Source organism: Rhincodon typus, chromosome 10, assembly GCF_021869965.1.
Source record: "Rhincodon typus isolate 14 chromosome 10, sRhiTyp1.1, whole genome shotgun sequence".
In the NCBI taxonomy this organism is placed as follows: domain Eukaryota; kingdom Metazoa; phylum Chordata; class Chondrichthyes; order Orectolobiformes; family Rhincodontidae; genus Rhincodon; species Rhincodon typus.
In genome coordinates, this window is record NC_063341.1 from 80,968,118 (window position 1) to 80,987,397 (window position 19,280).

Sequence of the window (19,280 nt, forward strand, 5' to 3'; positions counted from 1 at the left end):
AATGAATTTTAAAGGTCCTGGGGAATGTTGCAAAACAAAGAGACTTTGGGGTGCAGATTCATTGTTCCTTGAATGTGGAGTCACATATAGACAGGGTAGTTAAGAAGGTGATTGGTACACTTGCCTTTATTAGTCAGTACATTGAGTATAGGAGTTGGGATGTCATGTTGCGGCTGTACAGGACATTGGTTGGTCAGTACATTGAGTATAGGAGTTGGGATGTCATGTTGCGGCTGTACAGGACATTGGTTAGGCCACTTTTGGAATACTCATTCAATTCTGACCTCCCTGCTTTAGGAAAGATGTTAAACTTGAAACGGTGCAGAAAAGATTTACAAGGATGTTGCTGGGGTTGGAGGGTTTGAGGTATAGTGAGGGGCTGAATAGGCTGGGGCTACTTTCCCTGGAGCGTGGGAGGCTGAGGGGTGATCTTTTGGAGGTTTATAAAATCATGAGGACCATGGATAGGGTGAATAACTAAGATCTTTTTTCCCAGGGTAGGGGAGTCCAAACCTACAGGGCACAGGATTAAGGTCAGAGGGGAAAGATATAAAAGGGACCTAAGGGGCAACTTTTTCATGCGTGTATGGAATGATCTGCCAGATGAAGTGGTGGAAGCTGGTACAATTACAACATTTAAAAGGCATCTAGATAGGTACATGAATAGGAAGGGTTTAGAGAGATATGGGCCAAATGCTAGCAAATGGAACTAGATTAGTTTAGGATATCTGGTCAGCATGGACAAGCTGGACCAAAGGGTCTGTTTCTCTCTGTTTCTTTGAGCTTCCAAGTGTCTTGCCATTCCTTTGTCTGGGACAATCAATAGCTGCTAATGGGGACTGTTAATGGCTGACAATCAGTTGTTTATGGTAACAGCCCATGTGATGGTCTGGTGTGTGGAGCCTCCATTGCTCTCCATTGCAGAGATGAAATGTGGACTGTGTGACCACTTTGCAAAACGCCTATGTTCTATGCACAAAAATGTCCCTGAGCTTCCTGTTGCCTGTCAGTTCAATACATCATCATGTTCCCTGGCCAGCAGCTCTGTCTCAGACTTGCTGCATTGCTTCAGCAAGGCTCAGTGTAAGCTGGAAGAACAGCACATTTTCTGCTTGGGGACCCTGCAGCCTTCAGGACTTAATATCATGTTAAATAATTTTAGGGATTTAGCATCTTCCCCCATGTCCTTAACCCAATACCTACACACCAAATTACTTGACAGTGAGGGAGAAGGTCTTAAGTTATAGGAGGATTGGTCAGAAGGACAAATCAGTTACTACCCATTCCTTTATCTGCCCAACTGTTTTAGTCTCTCTCTGGACTCTATCTCCACCTATCATTTCTTCCTCCCCCTCCCACCACCCCATCTTCAGCATAGATACCAACCTTTTCCTAACCATCTTCTCCATACGTTCAACAGCATTATCTTTGCTGAATCCCCTATCAACATCCTGGCATTTAACCACTGATCATAAATGGAAATGGGCCAACCAAAGAAGTACTGTGGCTACAACAGTAGGCCAGAAGCTAGGAATTCTGTTGGTGGGTAACTCACCTCCTATGTCATCTCCACATGGAGCTCCAATAAATATTCAGAAGCTTGATACAAAGCTGTAAGCATTTTAAACATTCATGAGCTCAACCACTGATGCCCAGCAATGTGAACAATCCATAAAATGTACTGAGGCAACTAACAGGCTCCCACAATAGCATCTTCCACACCCACAATCTCGACCATTCAGGCCAAAGGTTGAAAATGCATGAGAACTCCACCTACTGCAAGTTCCCTTCAAAACCACACACCATCCTGACTTGGAACTAAGACACCACTATTTCATTGTAGCTGGGTCAAAATCCTTGAAATCCTTCCTTAGCAGCATTGTGTGTATCTACGCCACATGGGCAATAGCAGTTCAAGAAGGCAGCTCACCATCATCTTCTCCAGGATAATTAGGGATGGGCAATAAAAACCCTCATCCCGTGAATGAATAAAACAAGATGAGACTAATGCCACAGGATTGAAGAATTGTAAATGTAAAACAATAGCAAAATAGCATGAATGCTGGAAATCTGAACAATAAACAAAAAGAACTGCAGGTCAGAGACAGAGAAAATCAGAATTAATGATACAGGACTGGGCCTTTCACGATAAGACAGGTTGGTCCAGCTGAAGTCATGTGCAGAGACTTTCAATAGGCATTAATAAAGTGCTACATTAGAAGCTTATAATGGTGTCAAATTGATTAAGCCATCTTAAAGGATCCTCAACTATAAATAAAGGTAGCTGTAGTTGCAGTTCTTACTCTCCATTGAAACACAGTAAGAATCCCAATCAGACCAAATGACTTCTTGAATAATCTCCTCTATTAATTTTTTTATCCCATCCAATAGTTATTGCTTAATGTTTTAGCGAAGATCTATAGCTCAGTTTGTGGTTGGAGTTGTTGGTTGGTTCGCTGAGCTGACTGCTTTTAATGCAAATGTTTTGACCCCCTTCTAGGTGATATCTCCAGTGCTGTCTAGCCTCCACTGAAGTGCTGTGGTTCTGTTCCATTCTGAATTTATATGGTCCGGTCTGTTATGGTGTGTAATTCTGTTTCCGGTTTTGCTCTGTAGTGGTATGTAGATGGGGTTTATTTCAACATGTTTTTTTAATGGTACCAGTAGTTGAAAAGCAGGCTTCCAGGAATTCTCGTGCTTGTCTTTGTTTTGCTTGTTTCTAGATGTAATGATGGAACAAATGAACAACGGTGAATTCCTTACCAGTGTATATAGAAAGACTACACCCACAGACCAAATCCTGAATTCCAACAGTACCCTCCCCAGCAGCCACAAATAGAGCTGTGTCATTCTCTGTTTAAACAAATGATTACACACTGCAACATGTGAGGTCATCCATTTTGGTAGGAATAACAGGAAAATGGACTATGTTTTAAATGGTAAAAAATTGCAGCACGCTGGGTGTCCTTGTACATGAATTGCTAAAAGTAGGATTGCAGGTGCAGCAGGTAATTAAAAAGGCAAATGGAATTTTGTCTGCCATTGCTAGAGGGATGGAGTTTAAAAACAGGGAGGCTATGCTGCAGCTGTATAGAGTCCTGGTTAGGCCACACCTGGAGTACTGTGTGCAGTTTTGGTCTCCTTACTTCAGAAGACATATACTATCACTGGAGGGGGTGCAGAGGAGATTCACTCAGTTGATTCCACAGTTGAGAGGGTTGGATTATGAGGAGAGACTGAGTAGACTGGGATTATACTCATTGGAATTCAGAAGAATGAGGGGAGATCTTATAGAAACATATAAGATTATGAAGGGAATAGATAAGGTAGAGGCAGGGAGGTTGTTCCCGCTAGCAGGTGAAACTAGGACTAGAGGGCATGGCCTCAAAATAAAGGGAAGCAGATGTAGGACTGAGGTCAGGAGGAACTTCTTCACCCAAAGGGTTGTGAATCTGTGGAATTCCCTGCCCAGTGAAGCGGTTGAAGCTACCTCGCTGAATGTTTTTAAGGCAAGGCTAGATAAATTTTTGAACAGTAAAGGAATTAAGGGTTATGGTGAGTGGGCGGGTAAGTGGAGCTGAGTCTCAAAAAGATCAGCCATGATCTTATTAAATGGTGGGGCAGGCTCGAGGGGCCAGATGGCCTACTCCTGCTCCTAGTTCTTATGTTCTTATGTTAACACCTCAGTGCTGCGCAAAAATGAAGAGGAACACCTATACAAAGTCTTTATTAACAATGGATATCCTAACAGTTTCATCCGCCGATGCCTGGCAAATAAACAACACCAAGAAGACACTGTACACCCCAACACACAGGCCACCTTACCTACACTATATTAGAAATATATTGGAACTGACTACAAGAGTCCTATGACCTCTTGGAATAATGATTGCACACAAACCAACGGCCACACTTCATCCAGCTAGTCTCAAAGACGAAAGACCCCATATCCACAATGAACAGGACAAATGTGACATACAAAATACCATGCAGCGACTGCGAGAAGCAATACATAGGAGAGACAGGCAGGAAACCTGCCACCAGGATACATGAACAACTCTCCCTCATTTCTATTCACTCCGACATAGAAGGGCATCAGTTTAACTGGGACAACGTAACAGTACTAGGACAAACAAAACAAAGACAAGCACGAGAATTCCTGGAAGTCTGGTTTTCAACCACTGGTGGCATAAACAAACACACTGAAATAGATTCCATAATGGTGTGTACATGGGGCAAATTGGAAACAGAACTACCCACCAAAACAGACTGGAACAGAACAACAGTGCGTCAGTGGAGGCTAGACACCTAGATGTCACCTAGAAGGGGGACAAAACGTTTGCACAAAAACCAGTCAGCTCAGCAAACCAACCAACAATAGTTATTGCTTCCTCATTTATTTTCTTTCTAGATCTACATTTAAAGTGATGTGCAAAGGAAGCCAGGGTGATGTGGCATTTTTTTTTTTCACATAGTGAGTAGTTAGGGTACGGAATGTACCACCTCAAAATGTGATGGAGGCAGGTTCAACTGATGCATTCAAGAGTGCATTAGACTTTTTTTTATATAGTAATGGTGTGCAGGGATATTGGAAAAAGGCAGGAGCTTAGCACTAGATAATATAGCCCGATGAGACAACAGAGCTGGTGCAGGTACAATGCACTGAATGGCCCCCTTCTGCATTGTAATAATTCTGAGATTCTGTGACTCTCTGGTATTTGTATGTCTCTATTTAGCTTGATTTCCCATTTTATAATAAACAATAATATGGGATATTTGCAGTTCTCTACACTCACCAAGCTTGAAATTCTGCTCTGCTCCACTCAAATTTATGGTCCCAGTGCCTGAATCGCATTATTCCTGGGAGTAAGGGGTTGAAGTCTGCATTTGGAGTTGTAATTACAACTACTGCTGGATTCATGTATCCAAACACCACCTCCGGAAACCTCTCGAGTTCTGAGATGTCTAGGTGTTCTATTCTGAAATAGAAACAGGACAATGAGCAAAGTCAGATGAAAGGAATTTGACTTTGACATAAATAGTTAAACTAAGAAACATATCTCTTATTCTTTCATGGAAAGTGCACATTTCTGGCAGGATTTAGTACTCATTCCCATTGATGCTTGACAAGGTGACAAAACCATAAAACATCAGAGTAGATGTAGGCCATTCAATCCTTTGAATCTGCTCTGCCATTCAATGAAACATAGAAACGTAGAAAATAGGAATAGGAGTAGGCAATTCGAACTATCAAATCTGCTTTACGATTCAATATGATCATGACTGATCGTTCAACTCAGTCTCCTGGTCCCACTTTCTTTCCATATCCTGTGATTGCTTTAGCCCGAAGAATTACCTCTAACTTTTTCTTGAAAACATTCAATGTTTTGGCCTTGACTGCTTCCTTTGGCAGAGAATTTCTCAGGCTTGCCCGTCTCTGGGTGAAGTGATTTCTCCTCATTTCAGTTCTAAATGTTCTACTCTGTGCTCTCACACAGTGAACCCTGGTTCTCGACTCTCGGTCATCAAGAACATCCTTCCTGTGTTCACCTTTTCTAGTCCTGTTAGCATTTTATAGGTTTATATACGATCTTCCCCTCATTCTTCTAAGTTCCAGTGAATATACTCCTAATCGATCTAGCCACTCTTCATATGTCAGTCCTGCCATCTCAGGTATCAGTTTGGTAAACCTTTATTGCACTCACTCCAATTACAAGAACATCCTTCCTCAGGTAAGACAAAACTGCACGCAATACTCCAGGTGTGGTCTCATCAAGGCCCTGTACAACTTGCAGCAAGACATCCCTGATCCTGTACTCGAATCCACTCAGGATGAACAGTGTCCGAGAGGTCTGTTGCACACAAAAAATCCTTTCGGCCTATCAGGTCTGTGCCAGTCAACGAAGAGTCAAGCTACTTTAACCCCATTTTCCAGCACTTGGCCATTAGTCTTGTATGTTTTGGCATTGCAAATGCACATCTAAATATTTCTTAAATTATATGAGGGTTTCAGCCTCTACCTCGACCAGGCAGTTAGTTCCAGATTCCCACTATCCTCTAAACCTCCTGCCCCTTACGTTTAATATAAGCCTCCTGGTCATTGATCTCTTCACCAAGGGAGAGTTACTTCCAATCTACCCTCCACATAATTTCATACATCTCAATCATGTCCCCTATCTTCTCTGCTCCAAGGAAAACAAGCCGAGTCTATCTTATATTGTAATGAGTTCAGAGGGGTCAGATTTTGCAAGGTATGCAGGACAGCTTATCTTATCAGCATACAGAAGGGTCTACAAGGTACGATGCAGCGCTGGACTTAATTCTGGGGTGCAAAGTCAGACAGGTTTTCAAAGTGACAGCGGGAGAACATTTTAGTGATAGCAACCACAATACGATAAGTTTTAGATTTGCAAAAAAGGATTTTGATTTGAGGGAAGGCAGATTTCATTAAAATGAGGCATAATGGGGTCAGAGTAGACTAAAAGCATCTACTTCTGGGTAAATCTGCAGCAGGACAGTTGGGTAATCAGATCAGCAAACTTCGCATGGGCAGGAAGAGGAGATCACATCTGGTGTAGACATAAACCGAGTAAGTATATAATTCAGGGATTTTGGAAGCAGCATGGGAATTCGATGCAGAGGGGAAACAATGCTTTTTGCTTGCTTATTATGATGTGTGAGGTTTTTTATTCAACAGTATAAATTGAAGCACAGGATCGGGGCCCAGAAGGAAAGAAAAAGTGATATCACAGGAAAACCACAAGTTCATTGGTTGGTAAAAGCTGCTAATTTGACTATTATAGTTTACTGTCAGATTGAAAGTAAATAGGATAAATATTTACGGATTATACACTAAAAGACTAGTAGGGATTTTTTTTTTAAATTATAAACAAAGTAAATAAAACAGAGATAGTTGGAACTGCAGATGCTGGAGAATCTGAGATAACAAGGTTTGGAGCTGGATGAACACAGCAGGCTGTGATGCTGCTTGGCCTGCTATGTTCATCCAGCTTTACACCTTGTTATTGTAAATAAAACAGAGATGCAAGGCCAGACAGTGTGTTGTACCTGCATGATGAGGGACCCAGATGATCCCATTGTGCTACAGAAATTGCGCTATGCGAGCCATGGACCCACAAAGGACAGTAAGGTGCCAACCCCCAGCAGGAAATCTGATATGAGGGGGGTCAGGCCAGAGATGAGGAAAAGGAGCCAGCATGGAGGCAGAACAGACCCAACTTCCACCTGAACATAGAGAGTCAATGGAGGAGAAGGAAATGAAGGAGGCAGGAGAATGTCTACCGGTGAGAAACAACTGAAGAAAAACACATCAGACCCCCAAAGCCCCACAGCTAAATGGAAAGAGGTAGCTGCATGATGGCTGCACCAGCTTCTCCTTTGACAATTGAAGCATGCAGAGGGATGGCCATCAATATAAAAAAGAGGCAAAGCACCATGGGGGAAAGTGAGAGGAGCACCAGGAAATGCCTGACGTCCCAAGGGGCCTGGTAAAATGCAACCTTCATCTATCAGGAACAATGGGGTGTCCAAAACGTCAAAGCTCCGGGCGAACAGCAATGCTCCGAATCAGGAGCTGTGCACGATAGTCCCTCTGTCATTCTCTGAACTGGAGCTCGCTGCCTCATTCTTGCCCCAACAACACCACAGCAGGGCAACTTCCCCAGGGAGGGACAGGAAGGCTACCTCCGTCTAGAGAGCATCTAACAGTTCGCCCGCACCACAGGGATGCAGGGAGTTCCCCAATGACAAGACCGCAAGTAAATGGACATTGGGTAATGCTATTAACTCTGAAAATGCATTGTAAAATTTCCAGTATTAACATGCGTAGCATTAAATCTATGTGAGGTGTCTCCACATTAGCTTACCTGGCCAACATCAAAGCAGACCGCCTGTTTCTGCAGGAGTGTGGGATACCACACTTCAACAGCCACAGGAAATGGTCAAGCTTATGGACCCACAGGCCTTCAATGCGGTCAGAGATAAATGATTGCAGATCCTCTAGTCTGGGTATTCCACTGCAAGGAGGTAATTTCACCACTTCCGAGGTTAAGGAGGTGGTGGGCAGACAAAGGTTGAATTCAGAAGGGGAAAACAGAATAAGAGTAAGCTTGTGGAAAACATAACAATTGACTGCAAAGGCTTCTATAGATGTATGAAGAGAAAAAGACTGAAGACAAATGTAAGTGCTTTACAGATAGAATCAGGTGAATTCATAATGGGCAACGAAGAGATGGCAGTCCAGTTGAACAAATACTTTGGATCCATCTTCACTAAGGAGAACACAAATAACCTTCCAGAAATGCTAGAGGACAGAGGGTCAAGCATGAAGGAGGAACTGAGGGAATTCTTATTAGTCAGGAAATGGTACTGGTGAAATTGATGGGATTAAAACCCATTAAGTCCTCAGGGCCTGATGCTCCGCATTTCAGAAATCTTAAAGATGTGGCCCTAGAAATAGCAAATGCATTGGTGATCATTTTCCATCATTCAATAGACTCTGGAAGAGTTCCAATGGACTGGAGGGTAGCTAATGTAACCCCACTTTTTAAAAACGGAGGAAGAGAGAAAACAGGGAAACATAGGCCAGTTAGCTTGACATCGCTGGTGGGGAAAATGCTGAATTCAATTATTAAGGATGTAATATCTGAGCATTTGAAAAGCAGTCACAGAATCGATACAAGTCAGCATGGATTCACCAAAGGGAAATCATGGTTGACAAATCTTCAGGAATTTTTTGAGGATGTGATCAGTAGAGTGGAAAAGGGTGAATCAGTGGATTATGTGTATCTGGACTTGCGAAATGTTTTTTGACAAGGCCCCTCACAAGAGATTAGTAAGCAAAATTAAAGCCCATGGTATCGGTAATGTATTGACGTAGACAGAGAACTGGTTGGCAGACAAGCAGAGAGCTGGAATAAATGGGTCCTTTTCAGAGTGGCAGGCAGTGACGTGTACGGTGCCACAGTGTTCATTGCAGAGACCCCAGCTGTTCACAATATACATTAATGATTTGGACAAAGGAATTCAATGTCATATCTCCAAATTTTTAGACTTCTGAATGGACCTCTCAAATTTTAAACCTAATATTGATCTTGCATTTTGCATACGTTCTTTGCAGCCAAAATTTTGTACACCTTGCTTTTTCAATCACCTTATGATCTTTGTATGTTATGATCTGCCTGTACTGCATGCAAAACACACATTTTCACTGTACTTAGGTACATGAGTAATAATAATTCAAATCAAAATTTGCAGATGACACACAGCTGGCTGGCAGTGTGGGGCCTCTAGAGGTTGCAGGGTGACTTGGACACACAGGATGAGTGGGTTGGTATGCAGGTGCAGCAGGTGGTGAGGAAAGCTAATGGCATGCTGGCCTTCATAGCGAGAGGGTTTGAGCGCCAGAGTAAGGATATCTTGCTGCAGGTATACAGGGCCTTGGTGAGGCCACACTTGAGTATTGTGTACAGTTTTGGTCTCCTAGTCTGAGGAAGGACATTCTTGTCATTGAGGGAGTCCAGTGAAGGTTCACGAGACTGATTCCTGGGATGGCAGGACTGACACATGAGGAAAGACTGGATCGACTGGGCTTGTACTCACTGGAATTTAGAAGTATGAGAGGGGATCTCATAGAAACATAAAATCCTGATGGGACTGGACAGGCTAGATGCAGGAAGAATGTTCTCGATGGTGGGGAAGTCCAGAACTGGAGTCACAGTATAAAAGTAAGGGGGGATCCATTCAGAACTGAGATGAGGAAGAACTTCTTCACTCAGAGAGTTGTGGTGAACCTGTGGAATTCTCTACCACAGAAAGCTGTTGGGGCCAGTTCATTAGATATATGCAAGAGGGAGCTGGATGTGGCCCTTGCGGCTAAAGAGATAAAAGGGTATGGAGAGAAAGTGGAAATGAGATACTGAAATTGCATGATTAGCTATGAGCATATTGAATGGTGGGACAGGCTGAAAGGGACGAATGGCCTACTCCTGCACCTAATTTCTATGTTTCTGTGTTTTGCCTCTCCAAATACACATAAATCTCATCTCTCAGAATCCCCTTCAACAACTTACCCACCCACTGATGTCAGACTCACTGGTCTGTAGTCCCCAGGCTTCTCTTTAAGCCTTTCTGAAATAAAGGCACAACATTAGCCAACCTCCAGTCTTCTGGCACTTCACCCATGACTATAGGTGATACTAATATCTCTGCCAGAGGCCCCACAATTTTGGAAAGTTATACTAATAAATCTTCAGCTCGTAGGAAACTGTTAGAGAAGATTGATAGGGACAGGATTTACTTACATTTGCGAAAATATGGACTCATTAGTGATAGGTAGAATAGCTTCATGCACAGACGTGCGTATCTCATAAACTTGATTGATGAGGGCAGGGTGATAACTGTTGTCTATGTGAACTTTAGCAAGGCCATTGACAAGGTCTCTCATGGCAGCCTGATAGAAAAGGTGAAGTCACATGGGATTTGCAATGAACTGGTAAGATGGATACATGATGTGGAGGTGCCGGTGTTGGACTGGGTTGGATCAGGTCAAAAATCACACCACACCATGTTACAGTCCAACAGGGTTATTTGAAAACACTAGCTTTCGGAGTATTGCTCCTTCATCAGGTGTTGTGAGAGAGGCATCAAGACAAATAACTTAAAAGTAAAAGATCAAAAGATCACACAACTGATGCGAATGTATTGAATAAACCTAAAATGGCTGGCTGACTCCCTCCTGTTAAATTTTTAATCAGTTAGAAAGGAGACGCAGGTTTCGATTGATTAAAATGAAAATCCCAAAATTTCTTTCAAGGCACTGCCCTGAGATAACTAAAGGTTTTTTATCACTTACACAGGAGCTGACATCTCAGGTCAGACAATGCATTTTAGGTCTGAGGCCTTTTTTACAATCTGTGTGTGTTTTAATTGAGAGTCTGACAGGTTTTATTTCTCATGCAGGAATTTATAAAATGCCCCATTGACTGACTGTGCTTACAAATTGTGTGCTTTTTGAACAAAATAGAATATATCTGCAAATGCAAATTCATCCCATAGATTTGTGTGTGTGTGTGTGTGTGCACGCGCGCGTGCGTGTGCGTGTGCATGCGTGTGTGTCTGTATGAGAGTGTATACAGTGCTGGGGTCACCTGTGGTGCAACATGTACCCAAGATCACAGTTGAGGTTGTCCTCATGGGGACCAAACTTGGCTATCAGCCTCTGCTGGGCAACTCTACATTGTTGTGTATCCCGAAATCTGCCTTGAAGGATGTTGACCGAAGATCCGAGGCCGAATGCCCTTGACTGCTGAAGTGCTGCCCCACTGGGTGGGAACATTCCTGTCTGGCGATTGTTGTGTGTTGTCCATTCATCTATTGTCGTAGCGTTTGCATGGTTTCACCAATATACCATGCCCCAGGGCATCCTTGCCGGCAGCATGTGAAATAGACAACATTGCCAAGTCATGAGTATGTGCCATACGCGTGGTGAGTGGTGTTTGGGATACACAACAACGCAGAATCGCCAAGCAGAGGCTGATAGCCAAGTTCAATACTCATGAGGACAGCCTCAACCGGGATCTTCGGTTCATGTCACACTACAGGTGATCCCACCACACTAAATATTCACACACACATGCACACATACAACCACACATTCTCACACAAACACGTTTACACACACTCACATATATATACCCCCACCTCTCTCTCTCTCACACACACACACACACGGGGTGAACTTGCATTTGCAGATCCATTCTACTTTGAACATAGAACATAGAACATCAAACAGTACGGCACAGTACAGGCCCTTTGGCCCACAATGTTGTGCCGAACTTTTACCCTAATCCTAAGGTCGATCTAACCTCCACCCCTACCTTATACTATCATCCATATGCCTATCTAACAGCCACTTAAATGCCCCTAATGAGGCCTACTCCACTACCCTCTTCGGAAATGCATTCCACGCCATACCACTTTCTGAGTAAAGAACCTACCTCCGACGTCTCCCCTGTATCTACTTGCAGTCACGTTAAAACTATGCCCACTCGCAATAGCTGCCTCCACCCGAGGAAAAAGTCTCTGGCTGTCCACTCTATATATACCTCTGATCAATTTGTACACCTCTATCAAGTCACCTCTCATCCTTCGTCGTTCTAAAGAGAAGAGCCCCACCTCTCTCAACCTTTCCTCGTAAGACCTTCCCTACATTCCAGGCAACATCCTGGTAAATCTCCTCTGCACTGTTTCCAATGCATCCACATCTTTCCTGTAATGAGGCGACCAGAACTGGACACAATACTCCAGATGTGGCCAAAACAGGCTTTTGTATAGCTGCAGCATAACTTCACGGCTCTTGAACTCAATCCCTCTATTAATGAAAGCTAACACACCATACGCCTTCTTAACAACTCTATCCACCTGGGTGGCAGCTTTCAGTGAACTGTGAACATGAACCCCAAGATCCCTCTGCTCCTCCACATTGCCAAGAATCTTTCCGTTAACCCTGTATTCTGCTTTCAAGTTTGTCCTTCCAAAATGAATCACCTCACACTTTTCAGGGTTAAACTCCATCTGCCACTTCTCAGCCCAGCTCTGCATCCTATCAATGTCCCTTTGTAACCGAGAACAGCACTCCACACTGTCCACAACGCGACCCACCTTCGTATCGTCTGCGAACTTGCTAATCCACCCTTCCACTCCTTCATCCAAATCATTTTCAAAAATCACAAATAGAAGAGGACCCAGGACAGATCTTTGTCGTGCACCATTCGAAACTGAGCACAATGTTGAATATTTTACGTCCACTACCACCCTTTGTCTTCTCAGGGTCAGCCAATTCTGAACCCAATCTGCCACATTTCCCCCTGTCCCATGCCTCCTTAACTTCTGCATAAGCCAACCATGGGGAACCTTATCAAACACCTTACTTAAATCCATGTATACCACATCCACTGCTCTACCTTCATCCACGTGTTTGGTCACCTCTTCAAAGAATTCAATAAGGTTTGTGAGGCATGGTCTACCCCTCACAAATCCATGCTGACTATCACAAATCAAACTGTGCCTTTCCAAGTGATCATAAATCCTATCTCTTAGAGCCCCTTCCAATAATTTGCCCACCACTGATGTAAGACTAACTGGCTTGTAATTTCCGGGGTCATCCCTATTCCCTTTCTTGAACAAGGGAATGACGTTTGCCTCTCTCCAATCTTCCGGCACCATACCCGTGGACAGTGAGGATGAAAAGATCATCGCTAAAGGCCCTGCGATCTCTTCCCTCACTTCCCATAGAATCCTTGGATAAATCCCATCAGGCCCGGGGGACTTATCCATCTTCAACTTCCTCAAAATTCCTAGCACATCTTCCTTACGAACATCAAACTTCTCTAGCCTACCAGCCTGTTTCACACTGTCCTCCTCTACAACTAGGTCCCTCTCAGTTGTGAATACCGAAGAAAAATATTCATTAATGACCTCTCCTATCTCTTTAGGCTCAATGCACAAATTCCCTTCACAATCCTTGATCAGCCCTACCCTTTCTCTGGTCATTCTCTTATTCCTCACGTATGTGTAAGAAGCCTTGGAGTTTTCCTTGATCCTATCTGCCAAGGTTTTCTCATGCCCCCTTATAGCACTTCTAAGCTCTTTCTTCAGCTCCTTCCTGGATAACCTGTATCCCTCTAGAGCCTTTTCCGTTCCTTGTTTCCTAAACCTTATATAAGCATCCTTCTTCCTCTTAACCAATTGTTTGACCTCTCTTGAGAACCAAGGCCCCCTCACTCAACCGCATCTTCCCTGCAAGCTAGGGACAAACATATCGAGCACACGCAGTATGCGTTCCTTAAACAAACTCCACAATAGTGCTCTTCCCTGACAGCATCTGTTCCCAATTTATGTTACCCAGTTCTTGCCTAACAGAATTGTAATTACCCTTCCCCCAATTATAAACCTTACCCTGCTGTATGTAACTATCCATATCCATGACTATTGTAAAAGTAGTACAGTTATGATCGCTACCGCCAAAATGCTCTCCTACCAACAGGTCTAACACTTGGCCCGGTTCATTGCCAAGCACCAAATCCAAAGTGGCCTCTCCTCGTGTTGGTCTATCTACATACTGTGTCAGGAATCCTTCCTGAATGCACTGGACAAAATCCGCTCCATCGAAACTATTATAACTAAAAAGTTTCCAATCAATATTTGGAAAGTTGAAGTCACCCATGACTACAACCCTGTGACTTCTGCACCTTTCCAGTATCTGCCTCCCAATCCGCTCCTCTACTTCTCTGCAACTGTTAAGGGGTCTGTAAAAAACCCCCAACAAAGTGACTGCTCCTTTCTTGTTCTGGACCTCAACCCAAACTGACTCTGTAGACGTATCATTCTCGAACTGCCTTTCAGTAGCTGCTATACTAGCCCTTACTAGCAATGCCACTCCCCCGTCTCTTTTACCAACCTCCCTATTTCTTTTAAAGCATCTAAATCCCCGAACTTCCAACAACCATTCCTCTCTCTGAGTTAGCCAAGTTTCTGTAATGGCCACAACATCGTAGTTCCAAGTACCCACCCATGCTCTAAGTTCATCCGTCTTATTTCTGATACTTCTAGCATTGAAGTATACACACCTCAAATCATCTCTGTGTCCACAATTACGCTCCATCGACCACATTTCTTTATAAACAACCTCACTCCCTGTTGTCTGTTGGAAGGCTGAATACCTCATCCTCTGAATTATAAATCCGGTTCCCCACCCCCTGCCAATCTAGTTTAAACCATCATTGAGGTTGGTTGGCTCGCTGAGCTGGTTTGTTGTTCCGCAGATGTTTCGTTACCATGCTTGGTAACATCCTCAGTGCAGCCTCTGATGAAGCATCGGTGTGTTTTCCCGCCTGGTTTTTAAACTCTGGGTCCATTGCAATGGATTGCCTCACTTCCGGGTTTCCTCCGTAGTGGAATGTATATGGGGTTGAGTTCAATGTGTTTATTAAAAGATGCTTCGTGGAGTGCCATGCTTCCAGGAATTTTCGTGCTTGTCTCTACCTAGCCCGTCCCAGGATCTTGGTGTTGTCCCAGTCGAAGTTGTGGTTCTCCTTGTCCATGTGGATTGAGATGAGTGAGTATTGGTCGTGTCGTTTTGTAGCCAGTTGGTGTTCATGTACTCTTGTTGTTAGTTTCCTTCCTGTTTGTCCGATGTAGTGTTTCTTGCAGTCTCTGCAGGGGATCTTATAGATGGCATTGGTCCTGTCCATGGCGGGGAATGGGTCTTTAGTTCGGATGAGCACTTGTCGTAGAGTTGATGTGGGTTTGTGTGCCATTCTGATGCCCAGCGGTCGTAGAAGTCTTGTGGTGAGTTCTGACGTGTGATGAGTGTGTCGGGGTGTGTAGAATCTTTCTGATGCTGTTCCTGTAGGCATCTCCTGACCCAGTTCTTTGGATATCCATTATCCTTGAACACCTGAAAGAGGTATTCCTCCTCCTCTTGGCGTAGTTCCGTGTTGCTGCAGTGTGTTGTTGCCCTTTTAAACAGTGTTTGCACGCAGCTTCATTTGTGTGTGCTGGGATGGTTACTATTGAAGTTCAATACCTGGTCTGTGTGTGTGGCTTTTCGGTGTACTTTCGTTTGCAGCTCCCCATTTGTCTTGCGCTCTACCATGATGTCCAGGAATGGGAGTTGTTTGTTCTTCTCCTCCTCTCTGGTGAATTTTATTCCGGTGAGGGTGTTGTTTATGAGTTTGTGTGTTTCTTCTAATTTGGTCCGTTTAATGATGACAAAGGTGTCGTCGACGTAGCGTATCCATAGTTTAGGTTGGATTTGCGGAAGGGCAGTCCTTTCCAGTCTTTGCATCACTGCTTCTGCTATGAGTCCGGAGATAGGCGATCCCATGGGTGTCCCGTTGATTTGCTCGTATGTTTGGCCGTTGAAGGTGAAGTGGGTGGTCAGGCATAGGTCCAGTAGTTTAAGCATGTTGTCCTTGGAGATGATTTCACTGGGGTCGTGTTCTTGTTCAAGTAGTGTTGTCATTGTTGCCCTTGCTAGTGGTATGTCTATTGACGTGAATAGGGCGGTGACATCAAACGATATCATGGTCTCTTCGTCCTCTATCTTTATGTCTTTGATGGAGTTGAGGAATTCTTGGGCTGAGTGGATGGAGTGGGGTGATTTGTTGACTAGGTGCTTGAGTCTGCTTTGTAGTTCTCTGGCTAATCTGTGCGATGGAGTGCCTGGTAGGGAGACTATGGGTTCGAGGGGGAATTCCGGCTTGTGCACTTTAGGGAGGCCGTAGAATCGGGGTGTGTTGTTTCCTTCGGGTTTCATTCTTAAGAAGTCTGCTTTGTTGATCTGTCCTGTTTGTTTAAGTCTTTGTAGCGTGTATATGATTTTGTTGCCTAGTTGTGGTGTCGGGTCAGTTTGTACTGGCCAGTATATGTTCTCGTCGGCGAGCAGTGCTTGTGCTTTGGAGATGTAGTCCTTTTTATTCATTATCACTGTCATGCGCCCTTTGTCTGCAGGTAGTATAGTGATGTTCTTGTCCTTCTTTAATCTGTCCAGGGCTTGTCTTTCCCGTGTGTTGACGGTGTTGAGTTCCCTCTTTCTGGTTAGTGTCAGGACTACTGTCTGTCTTATAGTTTGTTGTGTTTCTTTGTTGATATTGTTGGTCTTTAGTGTGGCTTTCAGTGTAGCTAGCCATTCTGTTTTGTTGGCGTCCCTGTAGTTGTAGTTCAGTCCCCAGGTGAGAATAGCTTTTTCCGCGTCTGTCAGTTTCCTGTCGGAGAGGTTCCTTATCCATGTGTCAGTTCTGTTGTTGTCGCTTTTGTGGGTAAGTGTGGTTAGCTTGTCTTGCAGGGTCTGTCTTTTCTTGGCTCTTGTGGTCTGTCGGCTGATGTTAATGGCTCGTTCCATGTCGGTTGTCCAGTCTTGATTGGTAGCTTCCTGGAATAACGTTTTTTGGCGCATAATTTCTCTGTTGTATTTATGGAGCCGGTCGTGTGCATCGTTTATCATTACCCTTACCATCTTGCGGCTGTTTTGTTCTGCTGTTTTCCAGGCCTGTGGGTTGTTGATGGGTGGTTTGTACTTTACACTGCGTGGTAGTACCTGGTTCCTGAGGCATCCATGTAGGAAGTAGAGTTGTTTGCGGGTTGCGCTCTCTCGTTTGGCGTAGTTTTCCCATTTCCTTGCCAGTTTGAGCGTGTTGCGCCCGTAGGTCTCTAAGGTTTTGGAGTAGATTTGTAGCTCGGCTTGTGGGTGTTGAGGTTGGTTGGCTCGCCGAGCTGGTTTGTTTTTCTGCAGACGTTTCGTTACTGTGCTTGGTAACATCCTCAGTGCAGCCTCTGATGAAGCATCAGTGTGTTTTCCCGCCTGGTAACGAAACGTCTGCGGAACAACAAACCAGCTCGGCGAGCCAACCAACCTCAACGATGGTTTAAACTAGATTGGCAGGGGGTGGGGAACCGGATTTATAATTCAGAGGATGAGGTATTCAGCCTTCCAACAGACAACATCAAAGGATGAAGGACAACCTGATTGAAATTCACAAAATTATGACAGGCGTGGATAGAATAGATAACCGGAGTCTCCTCCCCAGGATAGAGATGTCAATTACTAAGGGACATGGGTTTAAGGTAAAAAGGGGTAAGTTTAAAGGAGATGTGAGAAGCAAGTTTTTACACAGAGGTCAGTAAGTGACTGAAATGTGCTGACAGAAGTGGTGGTGGAGGGGAATACAATAGCAATGTTTAAGAGGCATGTTGACAAATATATGAAGAGGCAGGGAACGGAGGGATATGGACCACATAGAGGAAAAGGATTTTTAGTTTAGAAAGGCATCATGTCTCAGCATAACCTTGGTGGGCCGAGGGGCCTTGTCCTGTGATGTAATGTTCTTCCCACCAGTTGCTATTCCACGATGAATAAACACTAGTCATTTACCAGATACTCACCAAATAACTAACTTCTTTCCTGCAGCTGGGTAAAAACCAACTCCTCAATGGCAAGAAATGGCAAGGAAAGGTAAAAGCAATGGAACACCAGTTTCCTTTCTTTCTTTAACTCGCTTAATAACTTAACGTGGAACTTCACTGAAATGCATTGTCAAGTGCTCAATCTTCTTAAGTGGGCCAGTTTCATATGTTCCTAACACAAAAGGCCTTGCTGATCCCCTTACCGAGGAACTTGTTTGAGCTAGGTGTTAATTACAGCTACATGCTCTTTGGATGAAGACTTTTTTAAAAATCCTGCTTTAGGTGGAAACTACAGAATATAAACTGTAGATTTCAGTTAAATGCAGCTTACAGTCCAATGGACTGGAGGGTAGCTAAAGGAACCCTACTCTTTAAAAAAGGAGGGAGAGAAAATGGGGAATTATAGGCCAGTTAGCTTGACATTGCTGGTGGGAAAATGCTGGAGTCAATTATTAAGGATATAATAACTGAGCATTTGGAAAATGGTGACAATTGATCCTAGACAGCACAGATTCACGAAAGGAAAATCATGCTTGACAAATCTTCTGGAATTTTTTGAGGATGTGACCCGTACAGCAGACAAGGCTGGATCAGTAGATGTTGTGTACCTGGACTTTCAAAAGGCTTTTGACAAGATCCCACACAAGAGATTAGTAAGGAAAATTAAAGCTGATGATAGCGGAGGTAATGTACTGACAAAGATAGAGAACTGGTTGGCAGACAGGAAGCAGAGAGTCGGAATAAATGGGACCTTTTCAGAGTGGCAGGCAGTGATGAGTGCACTGCCGCAGGGTTCAGTGCTGGGACCCCAGCTGTTCACAATATACATTAATGATTTGGACAAAGGAATTTAATTCCATATTTCCAAATTTGCAGATGGCATAAAGCTGGGTGGCAGTGTCTGCTGAGGGGAGGATGGTAAGAGGTTGCAGGGTGACTTGGACAGGCTGGCTAAGTGGACAAATACTTGACAAACACAATATAATGCGGATAAATGTGAGGTTATCCACTTTGGTTGCAAAAACCGGAAGGCAGATTATTATCTGCACGGTGGCAGTTTAGGAAAATTTGAGGTGCAACAAGACCTCAGTGTCATGGTGGAACAGTTCATGAAGATTGGTATGTAGATGCAGCAGGCAATGAGGAAAGCTAATGGTATGCTGGCCTACATAGCAAGAGGATTTGAGTATTGGAGTAGGGATGCCTTGCTGCAGTTACACAGGGCCTCGTTGAGGCTACACTTGAGTATTGTGTGCAGTTTTGGTCTCCTAGTCTTAGGAAGGACATTGTTGCTA

General features: G+C 43.9%; 1 protein-coding gene across 1 annotated transcript in view; it reads right to left on the bottom strand.

Annotated features, from left to right (window-relative positions):
• The window catches only part of henmt1 (HEN methyltransferase 1), a 71,773-nt gene that overhangs the window by 11,386 nt on the left and 41,107 nt on the right, over positions 1–19,280 (bottom strand). Inside the window, exon 5 of the mRNA XM_048601577.1 lies at positions 4,797–4,979. Coding sequence (XP_048457534.1) covers positions 4,797–4,979 — 183 coding nt within the window. The remainder of the gene's footprint in view (positions 1–4,796; positions 4,980–19,280) is intronic.